This window comes from Thermobia domestica, chromosome 7 (assembly GCF_964235325.1).
Source record: "Thermobia domestica chromosome 7, izTheDome1.hap1.1, whole genome shotgun sequence".
Classification (NCBI taxonomy): Eukaryota; Metazoa; Arthropoda; class Insecta; order Zygentoma; family Lepismatidae; genus Thermobia; species Thermobia domestica.
Genome location: NC_137460.1, coordinates 42,431,165 through 42,448,997, shown reverse-complemented (window position 1 = coordinate 42,448,997; position 17,833 = coordinate 42,431,165). Strand labels below are relative to the sequence as shown.

The following is a 17,833-nucleotide window of genomic DNA, read 5'->3' as shown; positions in this document are numbered from 1 at the left end:
ATAAAGGCTAATGCAGTTAAAAGAAGAAGAAAAAGCATGGACGAGTAATACCAGAAGGCCAATCTTAATATCACAAAATGTCCGTTTGCATACTTAAATAGATAACTATTGTATAAATTCGAGAAGTACATTTAGATTGTGTGTGAATATCACGTGCGAAAGTACTTGTATTTTATCATGAAATGATTGCTCAAAGCCACATTTCGAAACTGACAAAGAATATGTACAAGGTATTAAAATGCTTCGACGATGATGTTCCAGTACTGAAGCACGTGAAATGTGTATTGAAATAACTATCGTTTAGAAAAACAAACAAACAAACAAAAAATCGCAGCAAGGACGTGTGCAGGAATTTATTTCGGGGGGAGGGTTCAAATTCAAGATGAGAATAAATTATATTTGTAAAAGTGAAAATTTGTAAAAAAAAAAAAAAAAAAAAAAATACCTGTAAAATTAGACCAAAGTGACAGAAGAGTCAGGATTTCGGAGGGAATCCGAACGGATCCACCCTTGTGCATGCTTGCTGTATAAGAATTAGGAATTACCTAAAGATTAATCGTGGTAATCACTGAATATAAATAAACTAAACTACTTTTTATTCTATTTCAATATCCGAGGAATTAATTCATTGTTCTGGAATAGAAACTTTCATTTGAAGAAAAAACTTCGCCGAAAGCTTTACCTGACATCTGTTGAATATCTTTAAAAATTTGGCTTCCTTTATTTGAAATCATTAGTTTCTTCTTTAAGCTCAGGAACATAACGAAATAATTAAAATAAAAATAAAAAAAACATCAATAAATGCTTCCCTATTTAAAGGACCACCTCAATAGCTTTTTACCCCTTTCGTTCGTTACTGTACTACACTGAAACCGCCATTTAACTACAGGACCACCCATATTGCAACATCGGTTGTTGTGTTGTTGCGAGAGAGCAGGGTCTATGTTGAATTCTATTGGAGGTAATTTTATCGCGATGTGTTACTCAAGAGAGAGCGTCTGTGTATTATAAAATAAAAAATAAAAATAAAAAACGAGAATTCCTTCCTTCCTAGGTAATAATGATCTTTATCGTATTTCCCAATACTATAAGCCCATAGGCGGATACACTGCAATAAAATTTGAATAGGTTAGCAAACATTGGTTTAAGGATATTTCCGGAGTTCACTACATTTATAGCCAATACAGTTTCACTACCTAATGGGACAGTGTGGCAAACTGAAAGACTCGCGAAAATGTTAAAAAATTTCTAATGTTATAATTACGTAGAGAGCTTATTTTCATACTCTCAGTCGTTATCAATACGGGAAGAGTGGTGCTAGTTCGTTTATGCTAATACAGACAATTTCAATATACGAAAGTAATTAACAGTAGGCTGTTCCTGTAACTACGTAAACCCTCTGGCATTATAGTCTATACCTCCTGGCAAAATGTTTTCGGTTGGATAGTGTGTTATTAGTTTATTATTATTATTAACCATACTATGAACGAATCTGTATACCGACATGATGGAATTGGGACAGAGTTATCGCATCGACTGACAAGGCAATTATTTTTAACTACTGATCCACAGTTCACTGTTACTTTATTCAGGTGACTCCCCAGTATTCAGTTGTTCTTATGATGCTAAATCATTGCCGAAAAGCCTCTACCGGGGACTAACTTATACTATCATTCATAAATATATACTATTATAATTTCAACCTATTGTTCAATAACAAGCTTAATATACTATCCGATTCGATTTCCACTGAACACAGTATTATCATTTTAATGTTGATCATATCTCGTAAAGCAATTTCAACCACGAGGTATGGATAGCTCAGTCTAGGGGCCTCATTCTGTAACAGTTTGCGTCAACGCAACGTTTGAGTTTTAGTTTGCGATAATAGGCTTTTTTTTATGTTTTGCATTTAGTTACGTTTCGCAATTCTAGCGAAGGCTGGTAAGGAATAAGATCTTAGGAAGCCACCCATCCCATAATCAATCAGGGGCCTGTTTCAGAAAGGTCTTGTACACTGTACTCCCGTTTCCTTCCAAATTCTCCACCAATTCTTCCATCATCATTCACTTGCATTAATCATCTGTTTATCTTTGCCTAACTGGCATAATCGTGTAATGATAAACAGAAAGATTTCATTTTCATTTCAATAAAATCGAATATTTGTGTTCAATAAAATTATAACAAGTTACACGTAACAGAACTAGCATGAGTTTTACTATTATTATTGTTGTTTTCTTGTTTCATAAGATTTTATAAATTTACAAGTAAAATTGGTAAGAATCTCCTCTTCTTCGTATCGGAAGCCTAATGCCTTTTTGGTACTAATTCATAGTGCTGCCAAACCGGAACTAATTTTTTTAAAAGATTTAGTTGAAGCTCGTCAACACAAGATGAATGCGAGCTAGGGCTAAATTCTTTGTCACTGTCAAATTCCGGTCAGCAGCCCTTCATGGACTGTAATGTAGAAAATTTACTCGATTTCTATTATATTTAATCCCCATTCATAATCTCCATTCACAAGATTTTTTCCTCCTTCTTATATTTTGTCCGTGTTGACAAATTTGAGCTAACTCTTACGTTTAAAAGAGTTAGTTCAGGTTTGTCAATACAGACAAGAAGAGGAAGTTGTAAGCTTATAACATGTTATGATGTAGGAACGTAAAAATAATAGTAAAACTCTTCAATACTGGTTAGTTACTGAGTTTCGAGCACACAATTCTTGGAAGAGTTTGTTTAGGTTCGGCCACACAGGGCAACACTTTATGAATTAATCTCAAAGGCATTACCATATCAAGGAGAAGAAGTTATTATACAAAACCTAGTAGCATCAATATCTTTCTACAAACATTTGTTAAATAAAACGTGTGCCACACGCATTTCTTTCCCGTGTACATTTTTTTCCTTCCTTTTTTTTTAACGAAAACTACAGCTTTGTTAAATTCAACCAACACAAACGAGATAGCCTTACACTGTACATCAGAGCCATCTATCAAAACGTCTCTCTGTTACTTTTGTTTGTTCATTTGTTCCGTTGATTAAAGCGCCTGTCACTTAAATAACAGCAGCGTGAAAATTTTGAACTAACTTGAATGTGTTTTCATCAAGCATTTTCCGTGGTATTCTATACGCCGTCTCGCACCTGCCAGAATTAAGGAATGGAGGAAACAGAAAAAAAAGAAAGAAAAAGAGGGAAATAAAGAAAGAAGATACATCGGCAGCGTTGCAAATCTAATAATATTTCTTTAGAGCTTTGTTTTATTATGGTGGTGAATAATTTATTTCTACTCTTGAAATGTTTTTACACTTCTTTTGAATATTTTGTTTTAATTAGCTTTTTCTTTTATTATTTAAGCTCTCTCAGCTATGCTGAAATCTTCTTAAATATTACTTTTGTTTTCCAGCTCTATGACGGAACGTGAAATGTTCAGATAAACCTTCCTATGTCCTATGTAGCCCGGTGATTAAGATTTGATAACTGAATATATTAAAGTTGAAAATATGTTGGCCAACGTAGTTTTAAAAGTGAATGGTGACCAACAAACAATATAACGTAGTCATTTACTGTCCAACTTAGTTTAAAGTGAATGTTGCCCAACTAACAATGTATCATCCTTTTTTATCCAACAGTTTCCATTTAACACTTCCAATAATAATTTTACTTGCTTCACGAGGATTATACTGGCAATCAAATTGATTGGCAAATGCTCAGTAAAGCGGCTAATCGCAACAGGGGGCTAACTTTTGCAGTAGGCTAAATCTGCAATTTTCACAGCTGAAAGCCGCTGTCTGTGACGCTAGAGCTGCTTTGATATTTTACACAGTCCGTTCAAATAAGATACTTCGAAATAACATACTTAACGTAGCTAGGACAAAATATTAACACATCAGTTTTCTATATATCTGCGCCACACAGTCGCGGGTCCGATCGTAGAGGCTCTCAAACGCTCTAGGAAAGTTGTCTATTTGGAATGCTATTCAGCACTATCGAAACAATTGGTTTAATCAAAGCAATATGATCAGGACGCTTCTCCTTGAGGGCAGATCAGAGCTTAGGGAAGAGCAAGAAGCACGCTGCAACCAAATTAGGCGAATGAAGGGATGCTTAAGATTGTCACTCTTCTTTTGACCAAACACTGACGCAAAGGAAAAGAAAATATGCCGTTCCACAACAAATTCGCCTGATTTGGCTGCAGCGTGCTTCATGCTCTTTCCTAAGTTTCCATCTGTTCTCAAGGAGAAGTGCTTTGAAAATACTGCATCCATTCAATCGAATGTTACGGTGGTGCTGAAAAGTATTCCAATATAGACGACTTTTCCATGGCATCGTTAAGTATTTTATTTCCAGGTAGTGTCACAACTTATCAAACGGATTGTGTATTTACTGGACACATTACAATGAGAGGGAAGGAACGATTTCTCAGTCAGAGTCACAACGCTCAATTCTGCGACTCTGATTCGATTCTAAGCTTGTGGTATGGTAGACAACTTAAATGCTACTGTGTAAATCTTCTTGCCAGGTTCTTCCCTTTCTTTTTCACTCTTTTCATTCCTTTATTTTCGCTAAAGACTAAAAATTACTGTCAGAAAGTAGGACTTTTGTCAAGAATCTTATAAACAGAGCCCTCCCAATATTTGACTGGTAGGACTGGATCAAACGTATTAGTTAAACAAGACAAGAGGCCAGCCACTATCCATGTATGTATCCAGCGTGTCCTGATAATGAAGAGTAAGCATTATCAGTTCAATCATAATTGCTTGAACTGCCATATGCTTTACGAATTAAGTCAAACATATACCTTACAGGCCTGTATCTATAGCAATATAAAGTTTAGAGCTAGGAGTAGGGAGAACTACAATTTGTACGTACAGAATTTCAGCATCAGAGGAGACAAAATTTAGAGAGAATGATTAGTTGTAAGCCTGCCCGCTCATCAAATTCAATTGGACCTTTCGAACAGTACTCGAGAAACTAACCGATTTCTTAGTTGTTTTGGATTTTACGCTGCCTTTCAGCATTGAGGTGATATGAAACGTAAATGTACTAGTGGTGGGCACAAAAACCGGTTTTTCGGTTTTCTTCAAAACTGGTTCCGGCTTTTTCCAAAATTTGTTCTATTTCTGACCAGAATAGTGTTAGCGTTGTTCTCCGGAAACCGAATCCGTTTCCACAGAAATAGTTTTATGTGTTTTCCAAAAGTTTTCACCGAAACCAGTTTCGGTGAAAACCGAACCGGTTTTGAAGAAAACCGAAACTGGTTTTGTAGAAAACCGAAACAAGTTTCGGTGAAAACCAAAACTGGTTTTGAAGAAAACCAAAACTGGTTTTGAAGAAAACCAAAACAAGTTTTGTAGAAAACCGAAACAAGTTTTGGTGAAAAACGAACCGGTTTTTGGAGAAAACCGAAACCGGTTTCGGTGAAAAACAAACCGGTGTTGGAAAAAATCGAAACCGGTTACGGTGAACAACCGAACCGGTTTGGGAGAAAACCGAAATGTCGGTTTTTCGGGTTTCGGTTTTTCTAGAAACCGGTTTTGCCCATCCCTAAAATGTACTTAAGAGTTTATTGTGGGATTTGAGTGCACTGGGAGACGAGTCCGAATCTGTTTCAAACTTTCGATCACGATCGTGCGCACCAAATTAAATCTAAACTGAAGCGCACATAACCTCATGCTTTCCTTACAACCAAACTATTTAACCCTCTGGACTTGCCTTTGAGAAGGAACTAAAAGGCTTACCACGCTCGCCAAAAAGTTCTACTCTTTTAGAGACACAGGAGTTGGAAACGATGAAGTAAATGCTGAATGGGAGGCGAAAAAGAACCGCTGATGCAGAGAAAAAGAGGGGGGTGAGAATAAACGCAAGAGGAAGAGAGGAACTCGTATTAGCTGAGCTGAATTAAGTGGGAGCTGTCTCACCACAGAGATTCAGGAAATTGCTGAAGAAAATCTGGAAAGGCGAGATGAATATTGACGCCACTCATCCGCGTTGCTACTGCAAAGAAGAAAAAGAAGAAGACAAAAAGGGGAGAGAAGGAAAGAAAATGCTTCCACAGAGACAAAAGGAAGGAAGGAAGGAAGGGGGAATATGCAATACGAGAAAGAACTTGTACGGTAAAGAAATGGACATATTATATATACACATCTACGACTGAAGAAAATGACAGAAATACATGGGATGAAATTGTATTATGAAAAACAGGACTCCCAACATGTAGACATGAGAAAAGAAAGCTTCCTTCAAAGGAACAAAATTACACAGTACTTCCTGTTATTTTCGCCTTTCGAAGCTTTTTCATCATTACAAGTAAACGAAGAGATAGAAACGTAAGATTATGTTAAGTTTCAATAACACCGTTAAATTCTTACATGAATTCGACGAATATACCATCAACTAAGTTCTATGGCTAACGACATTGAATTAAGTCATGTGTTATCACCACACATAAGCACCCACCTCCGTTAGTGTTTTACTTTCTACACTGGAATATGTTACGATTTCAATCAAATAGGTCCAGGATTTTATCACAATGCTGATTAGATACCGAAAATTCAGGGAATAGAACTAGGTCTGCGTGAATCCTCATCTGGTTTAGATGGTGAAAAGAAACTAGAGTTGAGATGAGAAGTACATTTTTAAAATGGAGACGAGACTAGAAACATGACAATTCTCGTCTCATTTTCGAGAAGAGGATAAAAATTTCACGAGACAGGGTGTCAGAGAAATATCCTTGCTATAATCATCAATCGAGTATTACAGCTTTCGAGCCTTAATCTTACCATCATCAACCGAGTATTATAGCTAGCACAGCCTTAATCCTACAATCATTAATCAACGGAGCATTAAACCTATTGTAGTCTTAATCCTATCATTGACAAAGTATTATAGTAGTATGGTTGACCCTACCATCATGAACCAAGTATCAATTACAGCTTTCGTATCCTTGATGATATAATCATCAATCAAATATTATAGCTGTCGTAGCTTTGATCCTACAATTATTCCAGTATTGCAGCTTTCATAGCCTTGATCCTACCGTCATTAACGAAGTATCTATTACAGTTTTCGAAGCCTTGATCTTATAATCATCAATCGAGTATTACAGCTTTCGAGCCTTAATCCTACCATCATCAACCGAGTATTATAGCTAGCACAGCCTTAATCCTACAATCATTAATCAACGGAGCATTAAACCTATTGTAGTCTTAATCCTATCATTGACAAAGTATTATAGTAGTATGGTTGACCCTACCATCATGAACCAAGTATCAATTACAGCTTTCGTATCCTTGATGATATAATCATCAATCAAATATTATAGCTGTCGTAGCTTTGATCCTACAATTATTCCAGTATTGCAGCTTTCATAGCCTTGATCCTACCGTCATTAACGAAGTATCTATTACAGTTTTCGAAGCCTTGATCCTATAATCACCAATTGAGTATTGCAGCTTTCGAGCCTTGATCCTACAAGCAATTATCTCTTATAGTTAGTGTAGCATTGACCCTATATTCATCAACCAGATATTATAGCTAGCTTAGTCTTCACCCTACAATCATTAACCAAGTACAAAATCTATTGTAGACTTGATCCTATAATCATTAAGAGTGTATAGCTATCGAAAGCAAGGAGTAGGAAGAACAAGAACACAATTGATCGATGATTTGAAAAATAGAGGAACATATTAGAAGTTAAAAGAGGAAGCTGAAGATCGAGAAACAAGGAAGAAACATTTCCAGGCACGAACCTAAATAATAATAATAATAAATTCATTAGTCCTAGGGATCTGCCAACAGGCGTAATACCTAATAATAATAGTTTCACTGCCTTTATTCTACTATCACCAAACGAGTATTTAGCTATTGTAGTATCCGGATTCTATTATGACCTATTGCAGCCTTTATTTTGTCATGATCCTACCATCATCAACTGAGTATTACAGATACCAAGTCTTGATCCCTCTATCATAAACAGAGTGTTATAACTAACGAAGCATTCAGTCTACAACTACTGACAAGAGCGTCAACGAAAATAACATAATTGGCTTGAGTTGTGTTATTAACGACTACCAACATTTTGCACATATTTCATTAATACCCCAAACAATTCATTTTTTTTAGATGTAGATATATTGTTTCTCTCTTCCTCTTGTAATAGATGTTAATTAAGTTCTTTGTTTTCATTACCCGGAGAGACGGGAGAGGGTACGACAAAGTCAATATTAGCAAACACACAATCGATCATCAAACCCAATCAACAAATATGAAGTACCTTGCAAATAAAAAGAACTCTCTCATTTCTTTGCAAACCTTCCCCTCACCCAACATATACTAGTTATATGTGCATGCACAGGTAAATATACTCTACCCTTCCTCAGATTACAATGAGTACATTACATTAAAATTATAAACAATTTCAATATAATTAGCACAAAACAGTTTAACGTTAAAATGTACGACGAGTTTAGTACAGAAAATGGAAGGAAACCTTATGAATGACACGTACAACGAATATATTTACCCCACTTTTACCTCTAGAATTCCTTTCTATAAATATTTATCGTGAAATAAAGTTTCTTTTTTCTACTTGTACACGATCTCTTTGCACAGTACGTCTCCTCCCAGCTACTTTTTTTTTTTTTTTTTTTTTTTTAATATTTGAAGCTGTTACTCCTACGATCTTTTCCCTTTTTTATATCAATTACATTTCCGCATAAATGTAATGTGTTAATGGAAATTGTCTTTTTGGTCTGTCAAGAGGATATGTTCATATATATCATATTCTTTCCAGTTGTGATGCTAATGTCACTCATATATTACTCTAATTGGGCACATCAAATTTCTTTCTCTTTCAGAACTAAATGCAGCACACAGGACGAAGTATTTTACAACCAAATACTCCTGATATTTGAAAAACTATCACTGTTTTCACAAATTTGGCGACCCTGCCAGGAGGACCATAAGATGGGCAATCTCATCAAGCTAACAACAACCTATTAACTACGAAACGCCTATCAATAATTCACTAAGAACATGAATTATTGTGTAATATACTGGTTATGCCAATTATATTCTGTAGATATATGAAGACAGATGATTAATGAAAGCAAAAGATTGTGAAAGCATTTATAGAATGAAATGTGGGAGAACTCCGAGAACACTTACGGACATGGTGCTGAACATCAAAAACGTACATGAGTTCTGATCGACCAAAGGGCCAAGTGCTATGCAGTATTTCGATATAAATATCGATATAAAAATATTACTGATCGATCGATATTTATCGATATATCAGCCAAGTTTGGATGTGCTATAGATATTCAAATTTTGATACTGCGCAGCAACACTCAGGATCTCTCGTACTGGAGTTAAAACAGTTATTTTCGAAAATCGTATATTATTTATTATTTCTCATTTTAAATGAGATTACTATAATTTGCAATTACGTCCTGTAGGATAACGAGACATCAATATTAATACAAGTGGATGATAATGAAATAATTTGTAAATGAAGAAAGGCGAAGAACTAGAAGAAGAAGTAGAAAAAAGAGCGAAAGAAGTCCAGGGTAGAATCAGGGCCTCTTTGCACAGTAGATGATCAGCGTAATATTAAACTATCTCCCTAACATCACTAGTCTGAGTAGGCTTGTACATCTACATCTAACCTTTTACTTAGAACTAGGAAATGTCTATGATCATGAAACTTATATGTGATTCGTTTGAAACATTTATCAATACAGACTATACGTCGACAGTTAGATTCATTAAAAGCACAGATTTCACTCCACTTCCATTCTCTGTCGTTTGAGCTCTAGATTAAGTTTGAGTTCAGGCCAATTTAAGTCTGAGTTCAGTAATACATAAACTGAGAATTAACTTTACCTTTCACGTATTTATCTGACAAACGTATAGGATTATACATCGAAGCAACAATATGAAAAGAAGGGAATATTATTCAATCAAATACTTTTTTGTATCCAAGTCAGTGGAGTAACATGACAAAAAAAATGGAGGGACACTATTGTCAAAGGGGACTCACCATAAAAAAGTCCGTTACAGTTTCTAAAGGTGGTCATTTCCCGCGAGAAAGTTGAGAAATCCCGTTCACCCTCAAGTCTTCCGGATACGCCATCCTTGATCCAAGTCACTCCTTTTACATGTAAGGAAAATAAAAACGTATGTTGACAAATATATCGCACAATTCTGAGTTAAAATAAATACTAAGGATATTTTTATTTTTCCATACCTTTATCCTCGTGTTTGACATCCCGTAAATCCTTCAGTTTGTCGGTGTCGTAGTCGTCCTTATCCTTGTCGTCGTTGTCGGCGTCAGATACAATGGCGTCATCATCATCATCCGTCTTATTTTTCGGCTCCCACGTCATCTTATTCTCCTTCTTGAGTCTCCGCCGAGCATTGGCAAACCACGTAGACACCTGCGTTAGGGTCATCTTGGTGATAATCGCTAACATTATCTTCTCCCCTTTCGTTGGGTACGGGTTCTTCTTGTGTTCGCTTAACCACGCTTTCAGTGTTGCCGTAGACTCTCGCGTCGCATTTTTCCGTCTCGCCGCTAGGTCGTAGCCCGCTCCGTACCTGAAAAGAAATTTGAAAAACTTATGTTAAAATTTTAAGAGATCTCAATCATAAAAACATAATAATTTTTACATATTGTACTATAAGGTTTTGAACGTTGAGTTCGTGTAAGAAGGAAGCGTTTGTTGCAGGTTTTTTGAAACCAAATTTTAAGGAAAATCTATTTCGATTCATTATCTTCCTAGTTTGCTCTCGAAACTTGGAGGGTTAATTAAATTAATTAATTTTATGCTGTCTGAAGAAAAGGAAATCTTGTAAATACAAATAAACTTTATTTTATTCAAACGAATTTCATCATCGCACAAAAAATTACAAACTTCAGAATGTTACCCCTTCTCTCTCTCTCTCTCTCTCTCTCTCTCTCTCTCTCTCTCTCTCTAAACCAGTTTTGTCAATCTTTTTACAACTGGGGACTACTTTTATTATCAGAATATTGCTAAGGATTACCTTACTCTTTCTTGTTCCAATCGCAAGCAAATTTATGATTTTTATATGGCTTGAGCATATGCAGCTATAAAGTACTTTTAGTTAATATTCCCTTAAGTTTTTTATTGGTATTAGAAAATACGTTAGTTTTTCTTAACCATTGAATACTATGGGACAATATTTTATCTATGCTTTATAATCTATTAGGATTGTATAATATTTAGCTCTACTTTATTAAATTCCACGTTTTATTTGCATTAACTTCGAGATTTTCAACTAAAGTGTGTGACATGTAATTCGCGCGAATTTCATTTTTTGGACTAAAGTTCAATCTAAGAAAACCAAAATGCTAGACCTCGAGAACCATAGTTTGAGAAACGAATCAGTGGTTCCCAACCTGGGAGGCGTAAACAATAACCAAAAAGGACGCAACCTACTGACAAAAATAAACTGAAATTCTTAATTACAAACATTACGAATGTTATAACAAGGAGGCGTTAAATTAAATACCGTACACGCACAAAACGAACTACCAAGTAAGTACTATGCTTTCGTTAAGAACAATGCGGTAATATATATCACACTACAATGGTATGCAGAAGTCTTGATAGAAACATAAATTGACAAGGTTATTTTTATTATTATTATTCGCTATTAATATTACTATTATTATTCGTTTTATTTGATTTTGAGAATTTAATACTGCGTCTGAAATCTCAGAAAGGGAGGTGAAATATGCAGGGTGTACGAAGGGAGTGCTAAGTATGCAGAGCTTTCGAAGGGGTCACCAGGTAAATAAGATTGGCAACCACTGCTCTGGACGCATGTGCATGTAGACAAATACAGAAGATTTCGGTGAGTATCACTGGACGGACAGATTTTCCGTAGATGGTTACGCCGTCTCTCAAAGTATTGAAAATTTTACTCAATGTGTATTTTAGGTGATATCTCCTAAGATAAAATAGATAAATCGCAAGTAAGTGTCTAAAGACAGAATTCACATTTTTGTCTTTCTCTCTAAAGGCTGGATAAGAATGGAGGAAAAATAAACTGTAATATTACATCACGAGAGTTCTCTTAATTATTATCAGTACCAACGATATTGATGATAATTGCTAAAAAAAAGACTGCAAAAATTATTTCTTTGCTACTTCCACACGTACGTAGATCTTCAATAATTAAACGAAATGACACTAAACGTTGAACTCAAACTAGTATTGCCACCTAGTGTCAGAAAATGACATTCATTTTCTCTCTTCTACTACGTAACTAAATACACAGTCTCATCATTTCATGTTGATTTATGACGGCACAAAGCAGCTTAGTGTTACGCATACATTTCTTTTTTTTTCATGCTTTTTTTAAAGCTTATGCATAAAACACAACGTGAGATTATATATATATTTTAGTGAATTTTATGGAGATTACCAGTTGTTGAATGTTTTTTTTTTTAAGCAATAAAAATGGGGATGAGATATATACCTTTTTTTTTTTTTTTTTTTTTTTTTTTTTTTTTTTTTTTTTTTTTTACAATATTTGCATCACCCGAAAGATTTTTTAACGTGTCAAACTTCAGGTTGTAAATGATAATAGCTAAAAATTCAGAAGCCTTATATTTTCCATTAACAAATGAAGAACACTCGTATCAAGCAAATAAAAATAACCATATCCTTCATTTCTTTTACACGTGTAATTTCTTTTTAACGTTTTTAATCATAAAATAGCTTCTCGTTTAAGGGGAAAAAAGTGTGTTAATAATTACTGTTTCTTAGCTCAGCGCCGACGAGGTGACACGTGGCATAGTTGGAGACTCTTACACAAAAGATTTCCGTATGAATCACAGTTTATGAATTAATATACAGTGATCTCAGTTTAATTCGACGTTTAATGGGATATGGAAAAAAAATCAAATTATGTAAGATTCGAAATATCCAAAGACAAAACCAAGGGACGAAATAAACTATTCTTCTTGTGCGACAAACAGATATTTCAGTTAGTACGTATTTATAAGATGAATTAGCTTTATCTTCTATCTTTCATCACTGTTTTTACATTAAAATTATTATAATACAAAACAACTGTTTATGATAAAAACTCAGCGATTGTATATGACTACGACCTACGTCTGCACCTGATGATATAAAAGAAAGAGTATACAAATCTTACTGTTAGTTGCAATGTACTGGGAGTTTGTAGTTGTGTTGAAGAGCAGAGCGCTTAGTGAAGCTGATCGTTTTAAGTTTATATTGATTTGTGTCTGAAGATGTTGTGATGTGAAAATATAATTTAAGGAGAAATAATGGCTTAAGTTTAGAGTTGCCCCTCCAGTCTGAAGGTGCCCTTGGACTTTGCAACATACAAAAAACAGTGCTCAAAGTATTAAAAATTTTTACATTTCACTTGACTTCAGTACTCCGTGGGCTTCACAAAAATTTAAAAGGTTTTCTTCATTATTCTTGCGCATCCGTTACACCTGTTCGCCATATTCGCCATATTTTACAAGCACCATGCTGCTGAAACCTTCCGCGAATGCTTCCGCATCCGGCAAATAGTATTAACTTCCACATATCTTTTCTCGCATTAAACATAACTATCCTGCCGAACTTACATTCCTAAACATCAAATAAAAACTTCAAAATTATCATTTCTTACCTCATTTCTCTTGTAAATTTTCCTGATTTTTATAAAAAGCGGAGGGGTAACTCTAAACTTAACCCGAAATAATATATACGGATCAAGATGGTTATGGTATCAATTAAACTTAAGTAGTAGTATGGTATCAATTAATGTATGATTAAGATTAGTTCAATAAAGGCTGGTCCTTCATTAAATTGATCACGTCTTCCGTTCAACTCGAAATTTCATTCCAAAACGCCGACCAAAATAAAATTAATTTTAGCGAATTTGATCTAAACTCAATTTCCATAAAAATGTGCGTGCATAACCAATGATGGAGAAACTACGACCTGTGAACCAGATGCGGCTCCCCAAATGCTTGTATCCGGCTCACGACATTATTCCTAATATGACAAATGAAAAGAACGGGATTATCGAAACACTGGCATATCAATTCAATTTCATTTCTGAGAATCAGTGCATCCCAGTTTGAACAGATTATGATTCACTTGAATCATTAATAGAGATTAGTACTAGAAGAACTTAATGTACCACTGTTCTGTAACACGATAAAAATTTGGTTAAGCCAAATGTTTTATCACGTTACAATTCTTTTTAATAAATTATATTGGCCCACCTAAAGTTTTTATTTATTTTTTTCTTTAGACTTTTTTTTTTTTTAAAAAAAAGTTCGCCCATCACTGGCATAAATCACAGTGTTTGTTAGCGTGTAGCTGGAAATCATCAGTTTATGAGGTATGTATTCAATCTCAGCTTCTAAATTATATAGTCAATATGAGTTTCTGAGAAATGTAGCCAATATCAGTTTCTTGAGTTATGTACTCTAGCCAATGTCAGTTTCTAAATTATGTACTCAATATCAGTTTCTGAGAAATATAGCCAATATCAGTTTCTAAGAAATATAGCCAATATCAGTTTCTGAGAAATGTAACCCAATATCAGTTTCTGAGTTATGTAGTCAATGTCAGCTTCTAAATTATGAAGTCAATATCAGTTTGTGAGAAATATAGCCAACATCAGTTTCTGAGTTATACAGCCAACAAAAATTTCGTTTAGAAGCTCAAAATCTCCAATATGTAACATATTAATTTAGGAAAATTTGACCTAAGTTCGTTTTTCAACAAATAAATTAACGAACAATGTAAGCATTATTTTTAATAGTTCTAATTATAAGCAAATATACGAGTTTGTTTATAATCTTTGAAGGGGAACTGATTGTGTGGGTATGTGAATTATTTATTAATTTTTTGTTTTTCAAAAGCTTATAAACACGAAGGAAAAGAAAAAAAAGTAAAATGGGAAAATTAATAAACTAAAGAACGTGTACTTTGTAAAGCTGAAATTTTATTATCCATATAGAATGAGTTATGATCATTTCAAAGAAAGATAACGCTTTTTTAAAAGACTTTTCTTTAACAAAAGTGTCTTAACCGCCCTGCCCCCACTGATGCACTTCTATTGCTACTTATTTCTGCCTTTATCGCAATTTTCTTAGCGAGGTTCATTATCGTTCGTGTTAAAAGAAAACGTTAAAAGAGTATTTTTCCCTTAATATTACTACTATTTAATGGAAAACTGTTTCTTTCATATTACTTTTTTTCTTTTTCTCCTGTTCATCATCGTATAGCAGCTATTTTTTTTTTCAATTTTATTATTATTATTATTATTATTTACTCCATAAAAAACCTTTCTAACACATGTAGACACTTTGTTTTCATAACGGAACACACACATAAAAATATTTATATCGTGGGATGATCAGTTACTGCTTTTACACGATTCCCTTGTGTTCCGCCTGTTTGTCACATACTATTATATATGTGGATGAAACTTCATCTCTACTTAATGAATGTAAAAAAAAAAAAAAATAGCTGAATATAACAATTGATTTAAAAAAATAATAATATTCAGGGTACACATGGTTGTATTATTAGGAATATATTCTGCATTCTTCTTTGCCCCGCCAACCCGCCCTCTTTGCCCTATGCTGAAACTGCTGAGTTGAGTATATGCAACTTCGTTTGTCCCTAGACAAAATGTGAACATTTTAGGTCAGAAACTGCAGTTAATATAACACATCATTAATTTAAAAGAGCACAGTCAGTCCAATTTAAAAGATAACTTTCCCCCAGCTGAATGGTTTAAAAAAAAATAAAAACTATGTACTTTTTGATGTTCGATATAATTTTTGTATTCCCAGCTGATGTTTTCCAAATTTTCGGCGTCTACTCGGCGTCGTGATGAAAACTGGGGAGTCACGTGAATAAAAAGACGTGACGATCACTAGGTCTAGAAAGCTCCTGATAGAGACGGGCGTCACAGCGCGCTAAGTACGTGCTCACCGCTAGACTGGATGTAGTTCAGTCAATCGCTAGCAGATGGCGCTAGAATAGGTTTAGGCCCACAAAATGAGCTGTTACGACAAGTGGTTTACTAACCAGTGGTTTTTGGTTAACTAACCAGTATCAACTTAATGTTCTTTAAACATTGACATGAAATAATTATCTTATAGACTAGTGTTTTGTATGATTGGCATACAGAGCATGATTGAAATTTTACGAATGTCAGATTTAGAAGAAAAGAAAAGAAATAAGACATTGTTCTGGGTATAAGAAGAAAATTTATGATGTGGGAATTTTAATAATACAAATTGAAGATTTAAAGCGACAAGATGGCGTAAAAGGTCGTCTGGGATTTAGTGTTGTGTGATTTTTTAGTAATTTTACACATAGTTTCTTGATTATTTGTCACTTAATTTTTCCATTATAATTTATCGCATCATAAATCCATTTTAATATAATACTGAAATAATATTATCATATACATAATCACAAAAAGCTTCAAAGAAAGAACTTTATATCTTAAAAGAAAAAGAAACCACAAAGATGCTTCTAGGAGGCGAAGAAACAAGTTTAACAAATACAAATATTAATAAAGGACTTACTAACTATTGTAATATAATTTACTTACTGCAGCTACAATTAAAATAAATAAATAAATATACGGGAATATATATATATATATATATATATATATATATATATATATATATATATATATATATATATATATATATATATATATATAAGTATTAACAAGTATATGGTATGTATGCTGTAGATAGGTCTAACATGCTAAAGCTTAGGTTAGGTCTCATATTTCTGGACCTATTCCTGGTACTTATCCCCAAGTATATAAATAATTTTATAGTAATCAACACTAGAAACAGTAGAGAAAATAATCTTATATGGATAGAAATAAACTGTCACCCTGTAATTAAGTAGGCAACATTATGCAAATAATAACTGATCAATAAATCGGCTAAAATAATATCTATCACCATGAGAAAACAAGTCTTATCATAACAGCAACATTTTCATTCATTCATTGATCAGTACCTTTATTGGTGCTAACAATAGTTGCAACGTCCCTATGTGCTACAAATTTTAAACCGTTTTATGTTTATAAATGGTTTTTACACAAATAATTGATCTGTAATATACCTATAATATTATATGACGGTATTAACCCTTTAATTGGCAAGCGTTGATAGCATTACCATTAAAATACTTAATTTGTTTTTATTGTTGAACCATGTCTTTGTGATCACAATTTAATCTGTAAAGTATTTTTGCATTTTGGTTACAAAATACAGGATGTTTATTTTAAAGCAACATTGCCATAAAATAGGTCTTATGTGTTGCTACTGAGCAGCATTGCCCTATTGTGGTCAAATATCATAATAATATTTCCAGTAATTACTAGCAGTTTCATTGAAATATCTTCCCATAGAGCAAGAAATGACAAATTAAAAAAAAAAAAAAAAACCGAGAAAAGAACTTTCGCGAAACGTAGGAGATGAAGCTTCTACAATACTAAATTTGGCTGTCCCCTGTTAACGAAGATTAGAAATATCTAAACAAGCGACCCGCAAATCATGTATATGAATATTGTATGAAAGCAATAATGCCAATTAAATGATCACTGAAGTTATAATTCGTGCGGATAACGCAATAGAATGCGATGTCGCTTGTAAAAAGCAGTGCCAAATAAAGGGTAATTGTAGTTCTCTAAATTCTTTATAAGCTTAATTTGTTACAACATAGTATAGTCTTTTTTATAATACAGTCCACTGAGATAAGTGAGAGCGAGTCTCATTGGGGATATTGAGCC

The 17,833-nt window shown here is 33.9% G+C and overlaps 1 protein-coding gene across 2 annotated transcripts in view; it reads right to left on the bottom strand.

Annotated features, from left to right (window-relative positions):
* Positions 1–17,833, bottom strand: part of LOC145690033 (homeobox protein caupolican-like) — a 212,047-nt gene that overhangs the window by 24,096 nt on the left and 170,118 nt on the right. Inside the window, exons 4-5 of one of the 2 annotated variants that reach the window (XM_081764531.1) lie at positions 10,248–10,597; positions 10,041–10,151 (exon numbers count right to left, since the gene is read on the bottom strand). In XM_081764531.1, the coding sequence (XP_081620657.1) occupies positions 10,041–10,151; positions 10,248–10,597 (461 nt within the window). The remainder of the gene's footprint in view (positions 1–10,040; positions 10,152–10,247; positions 10,598–17,833) is intronic. The other variant, XM_081764532.1, reaches the window with a different exon arrangement.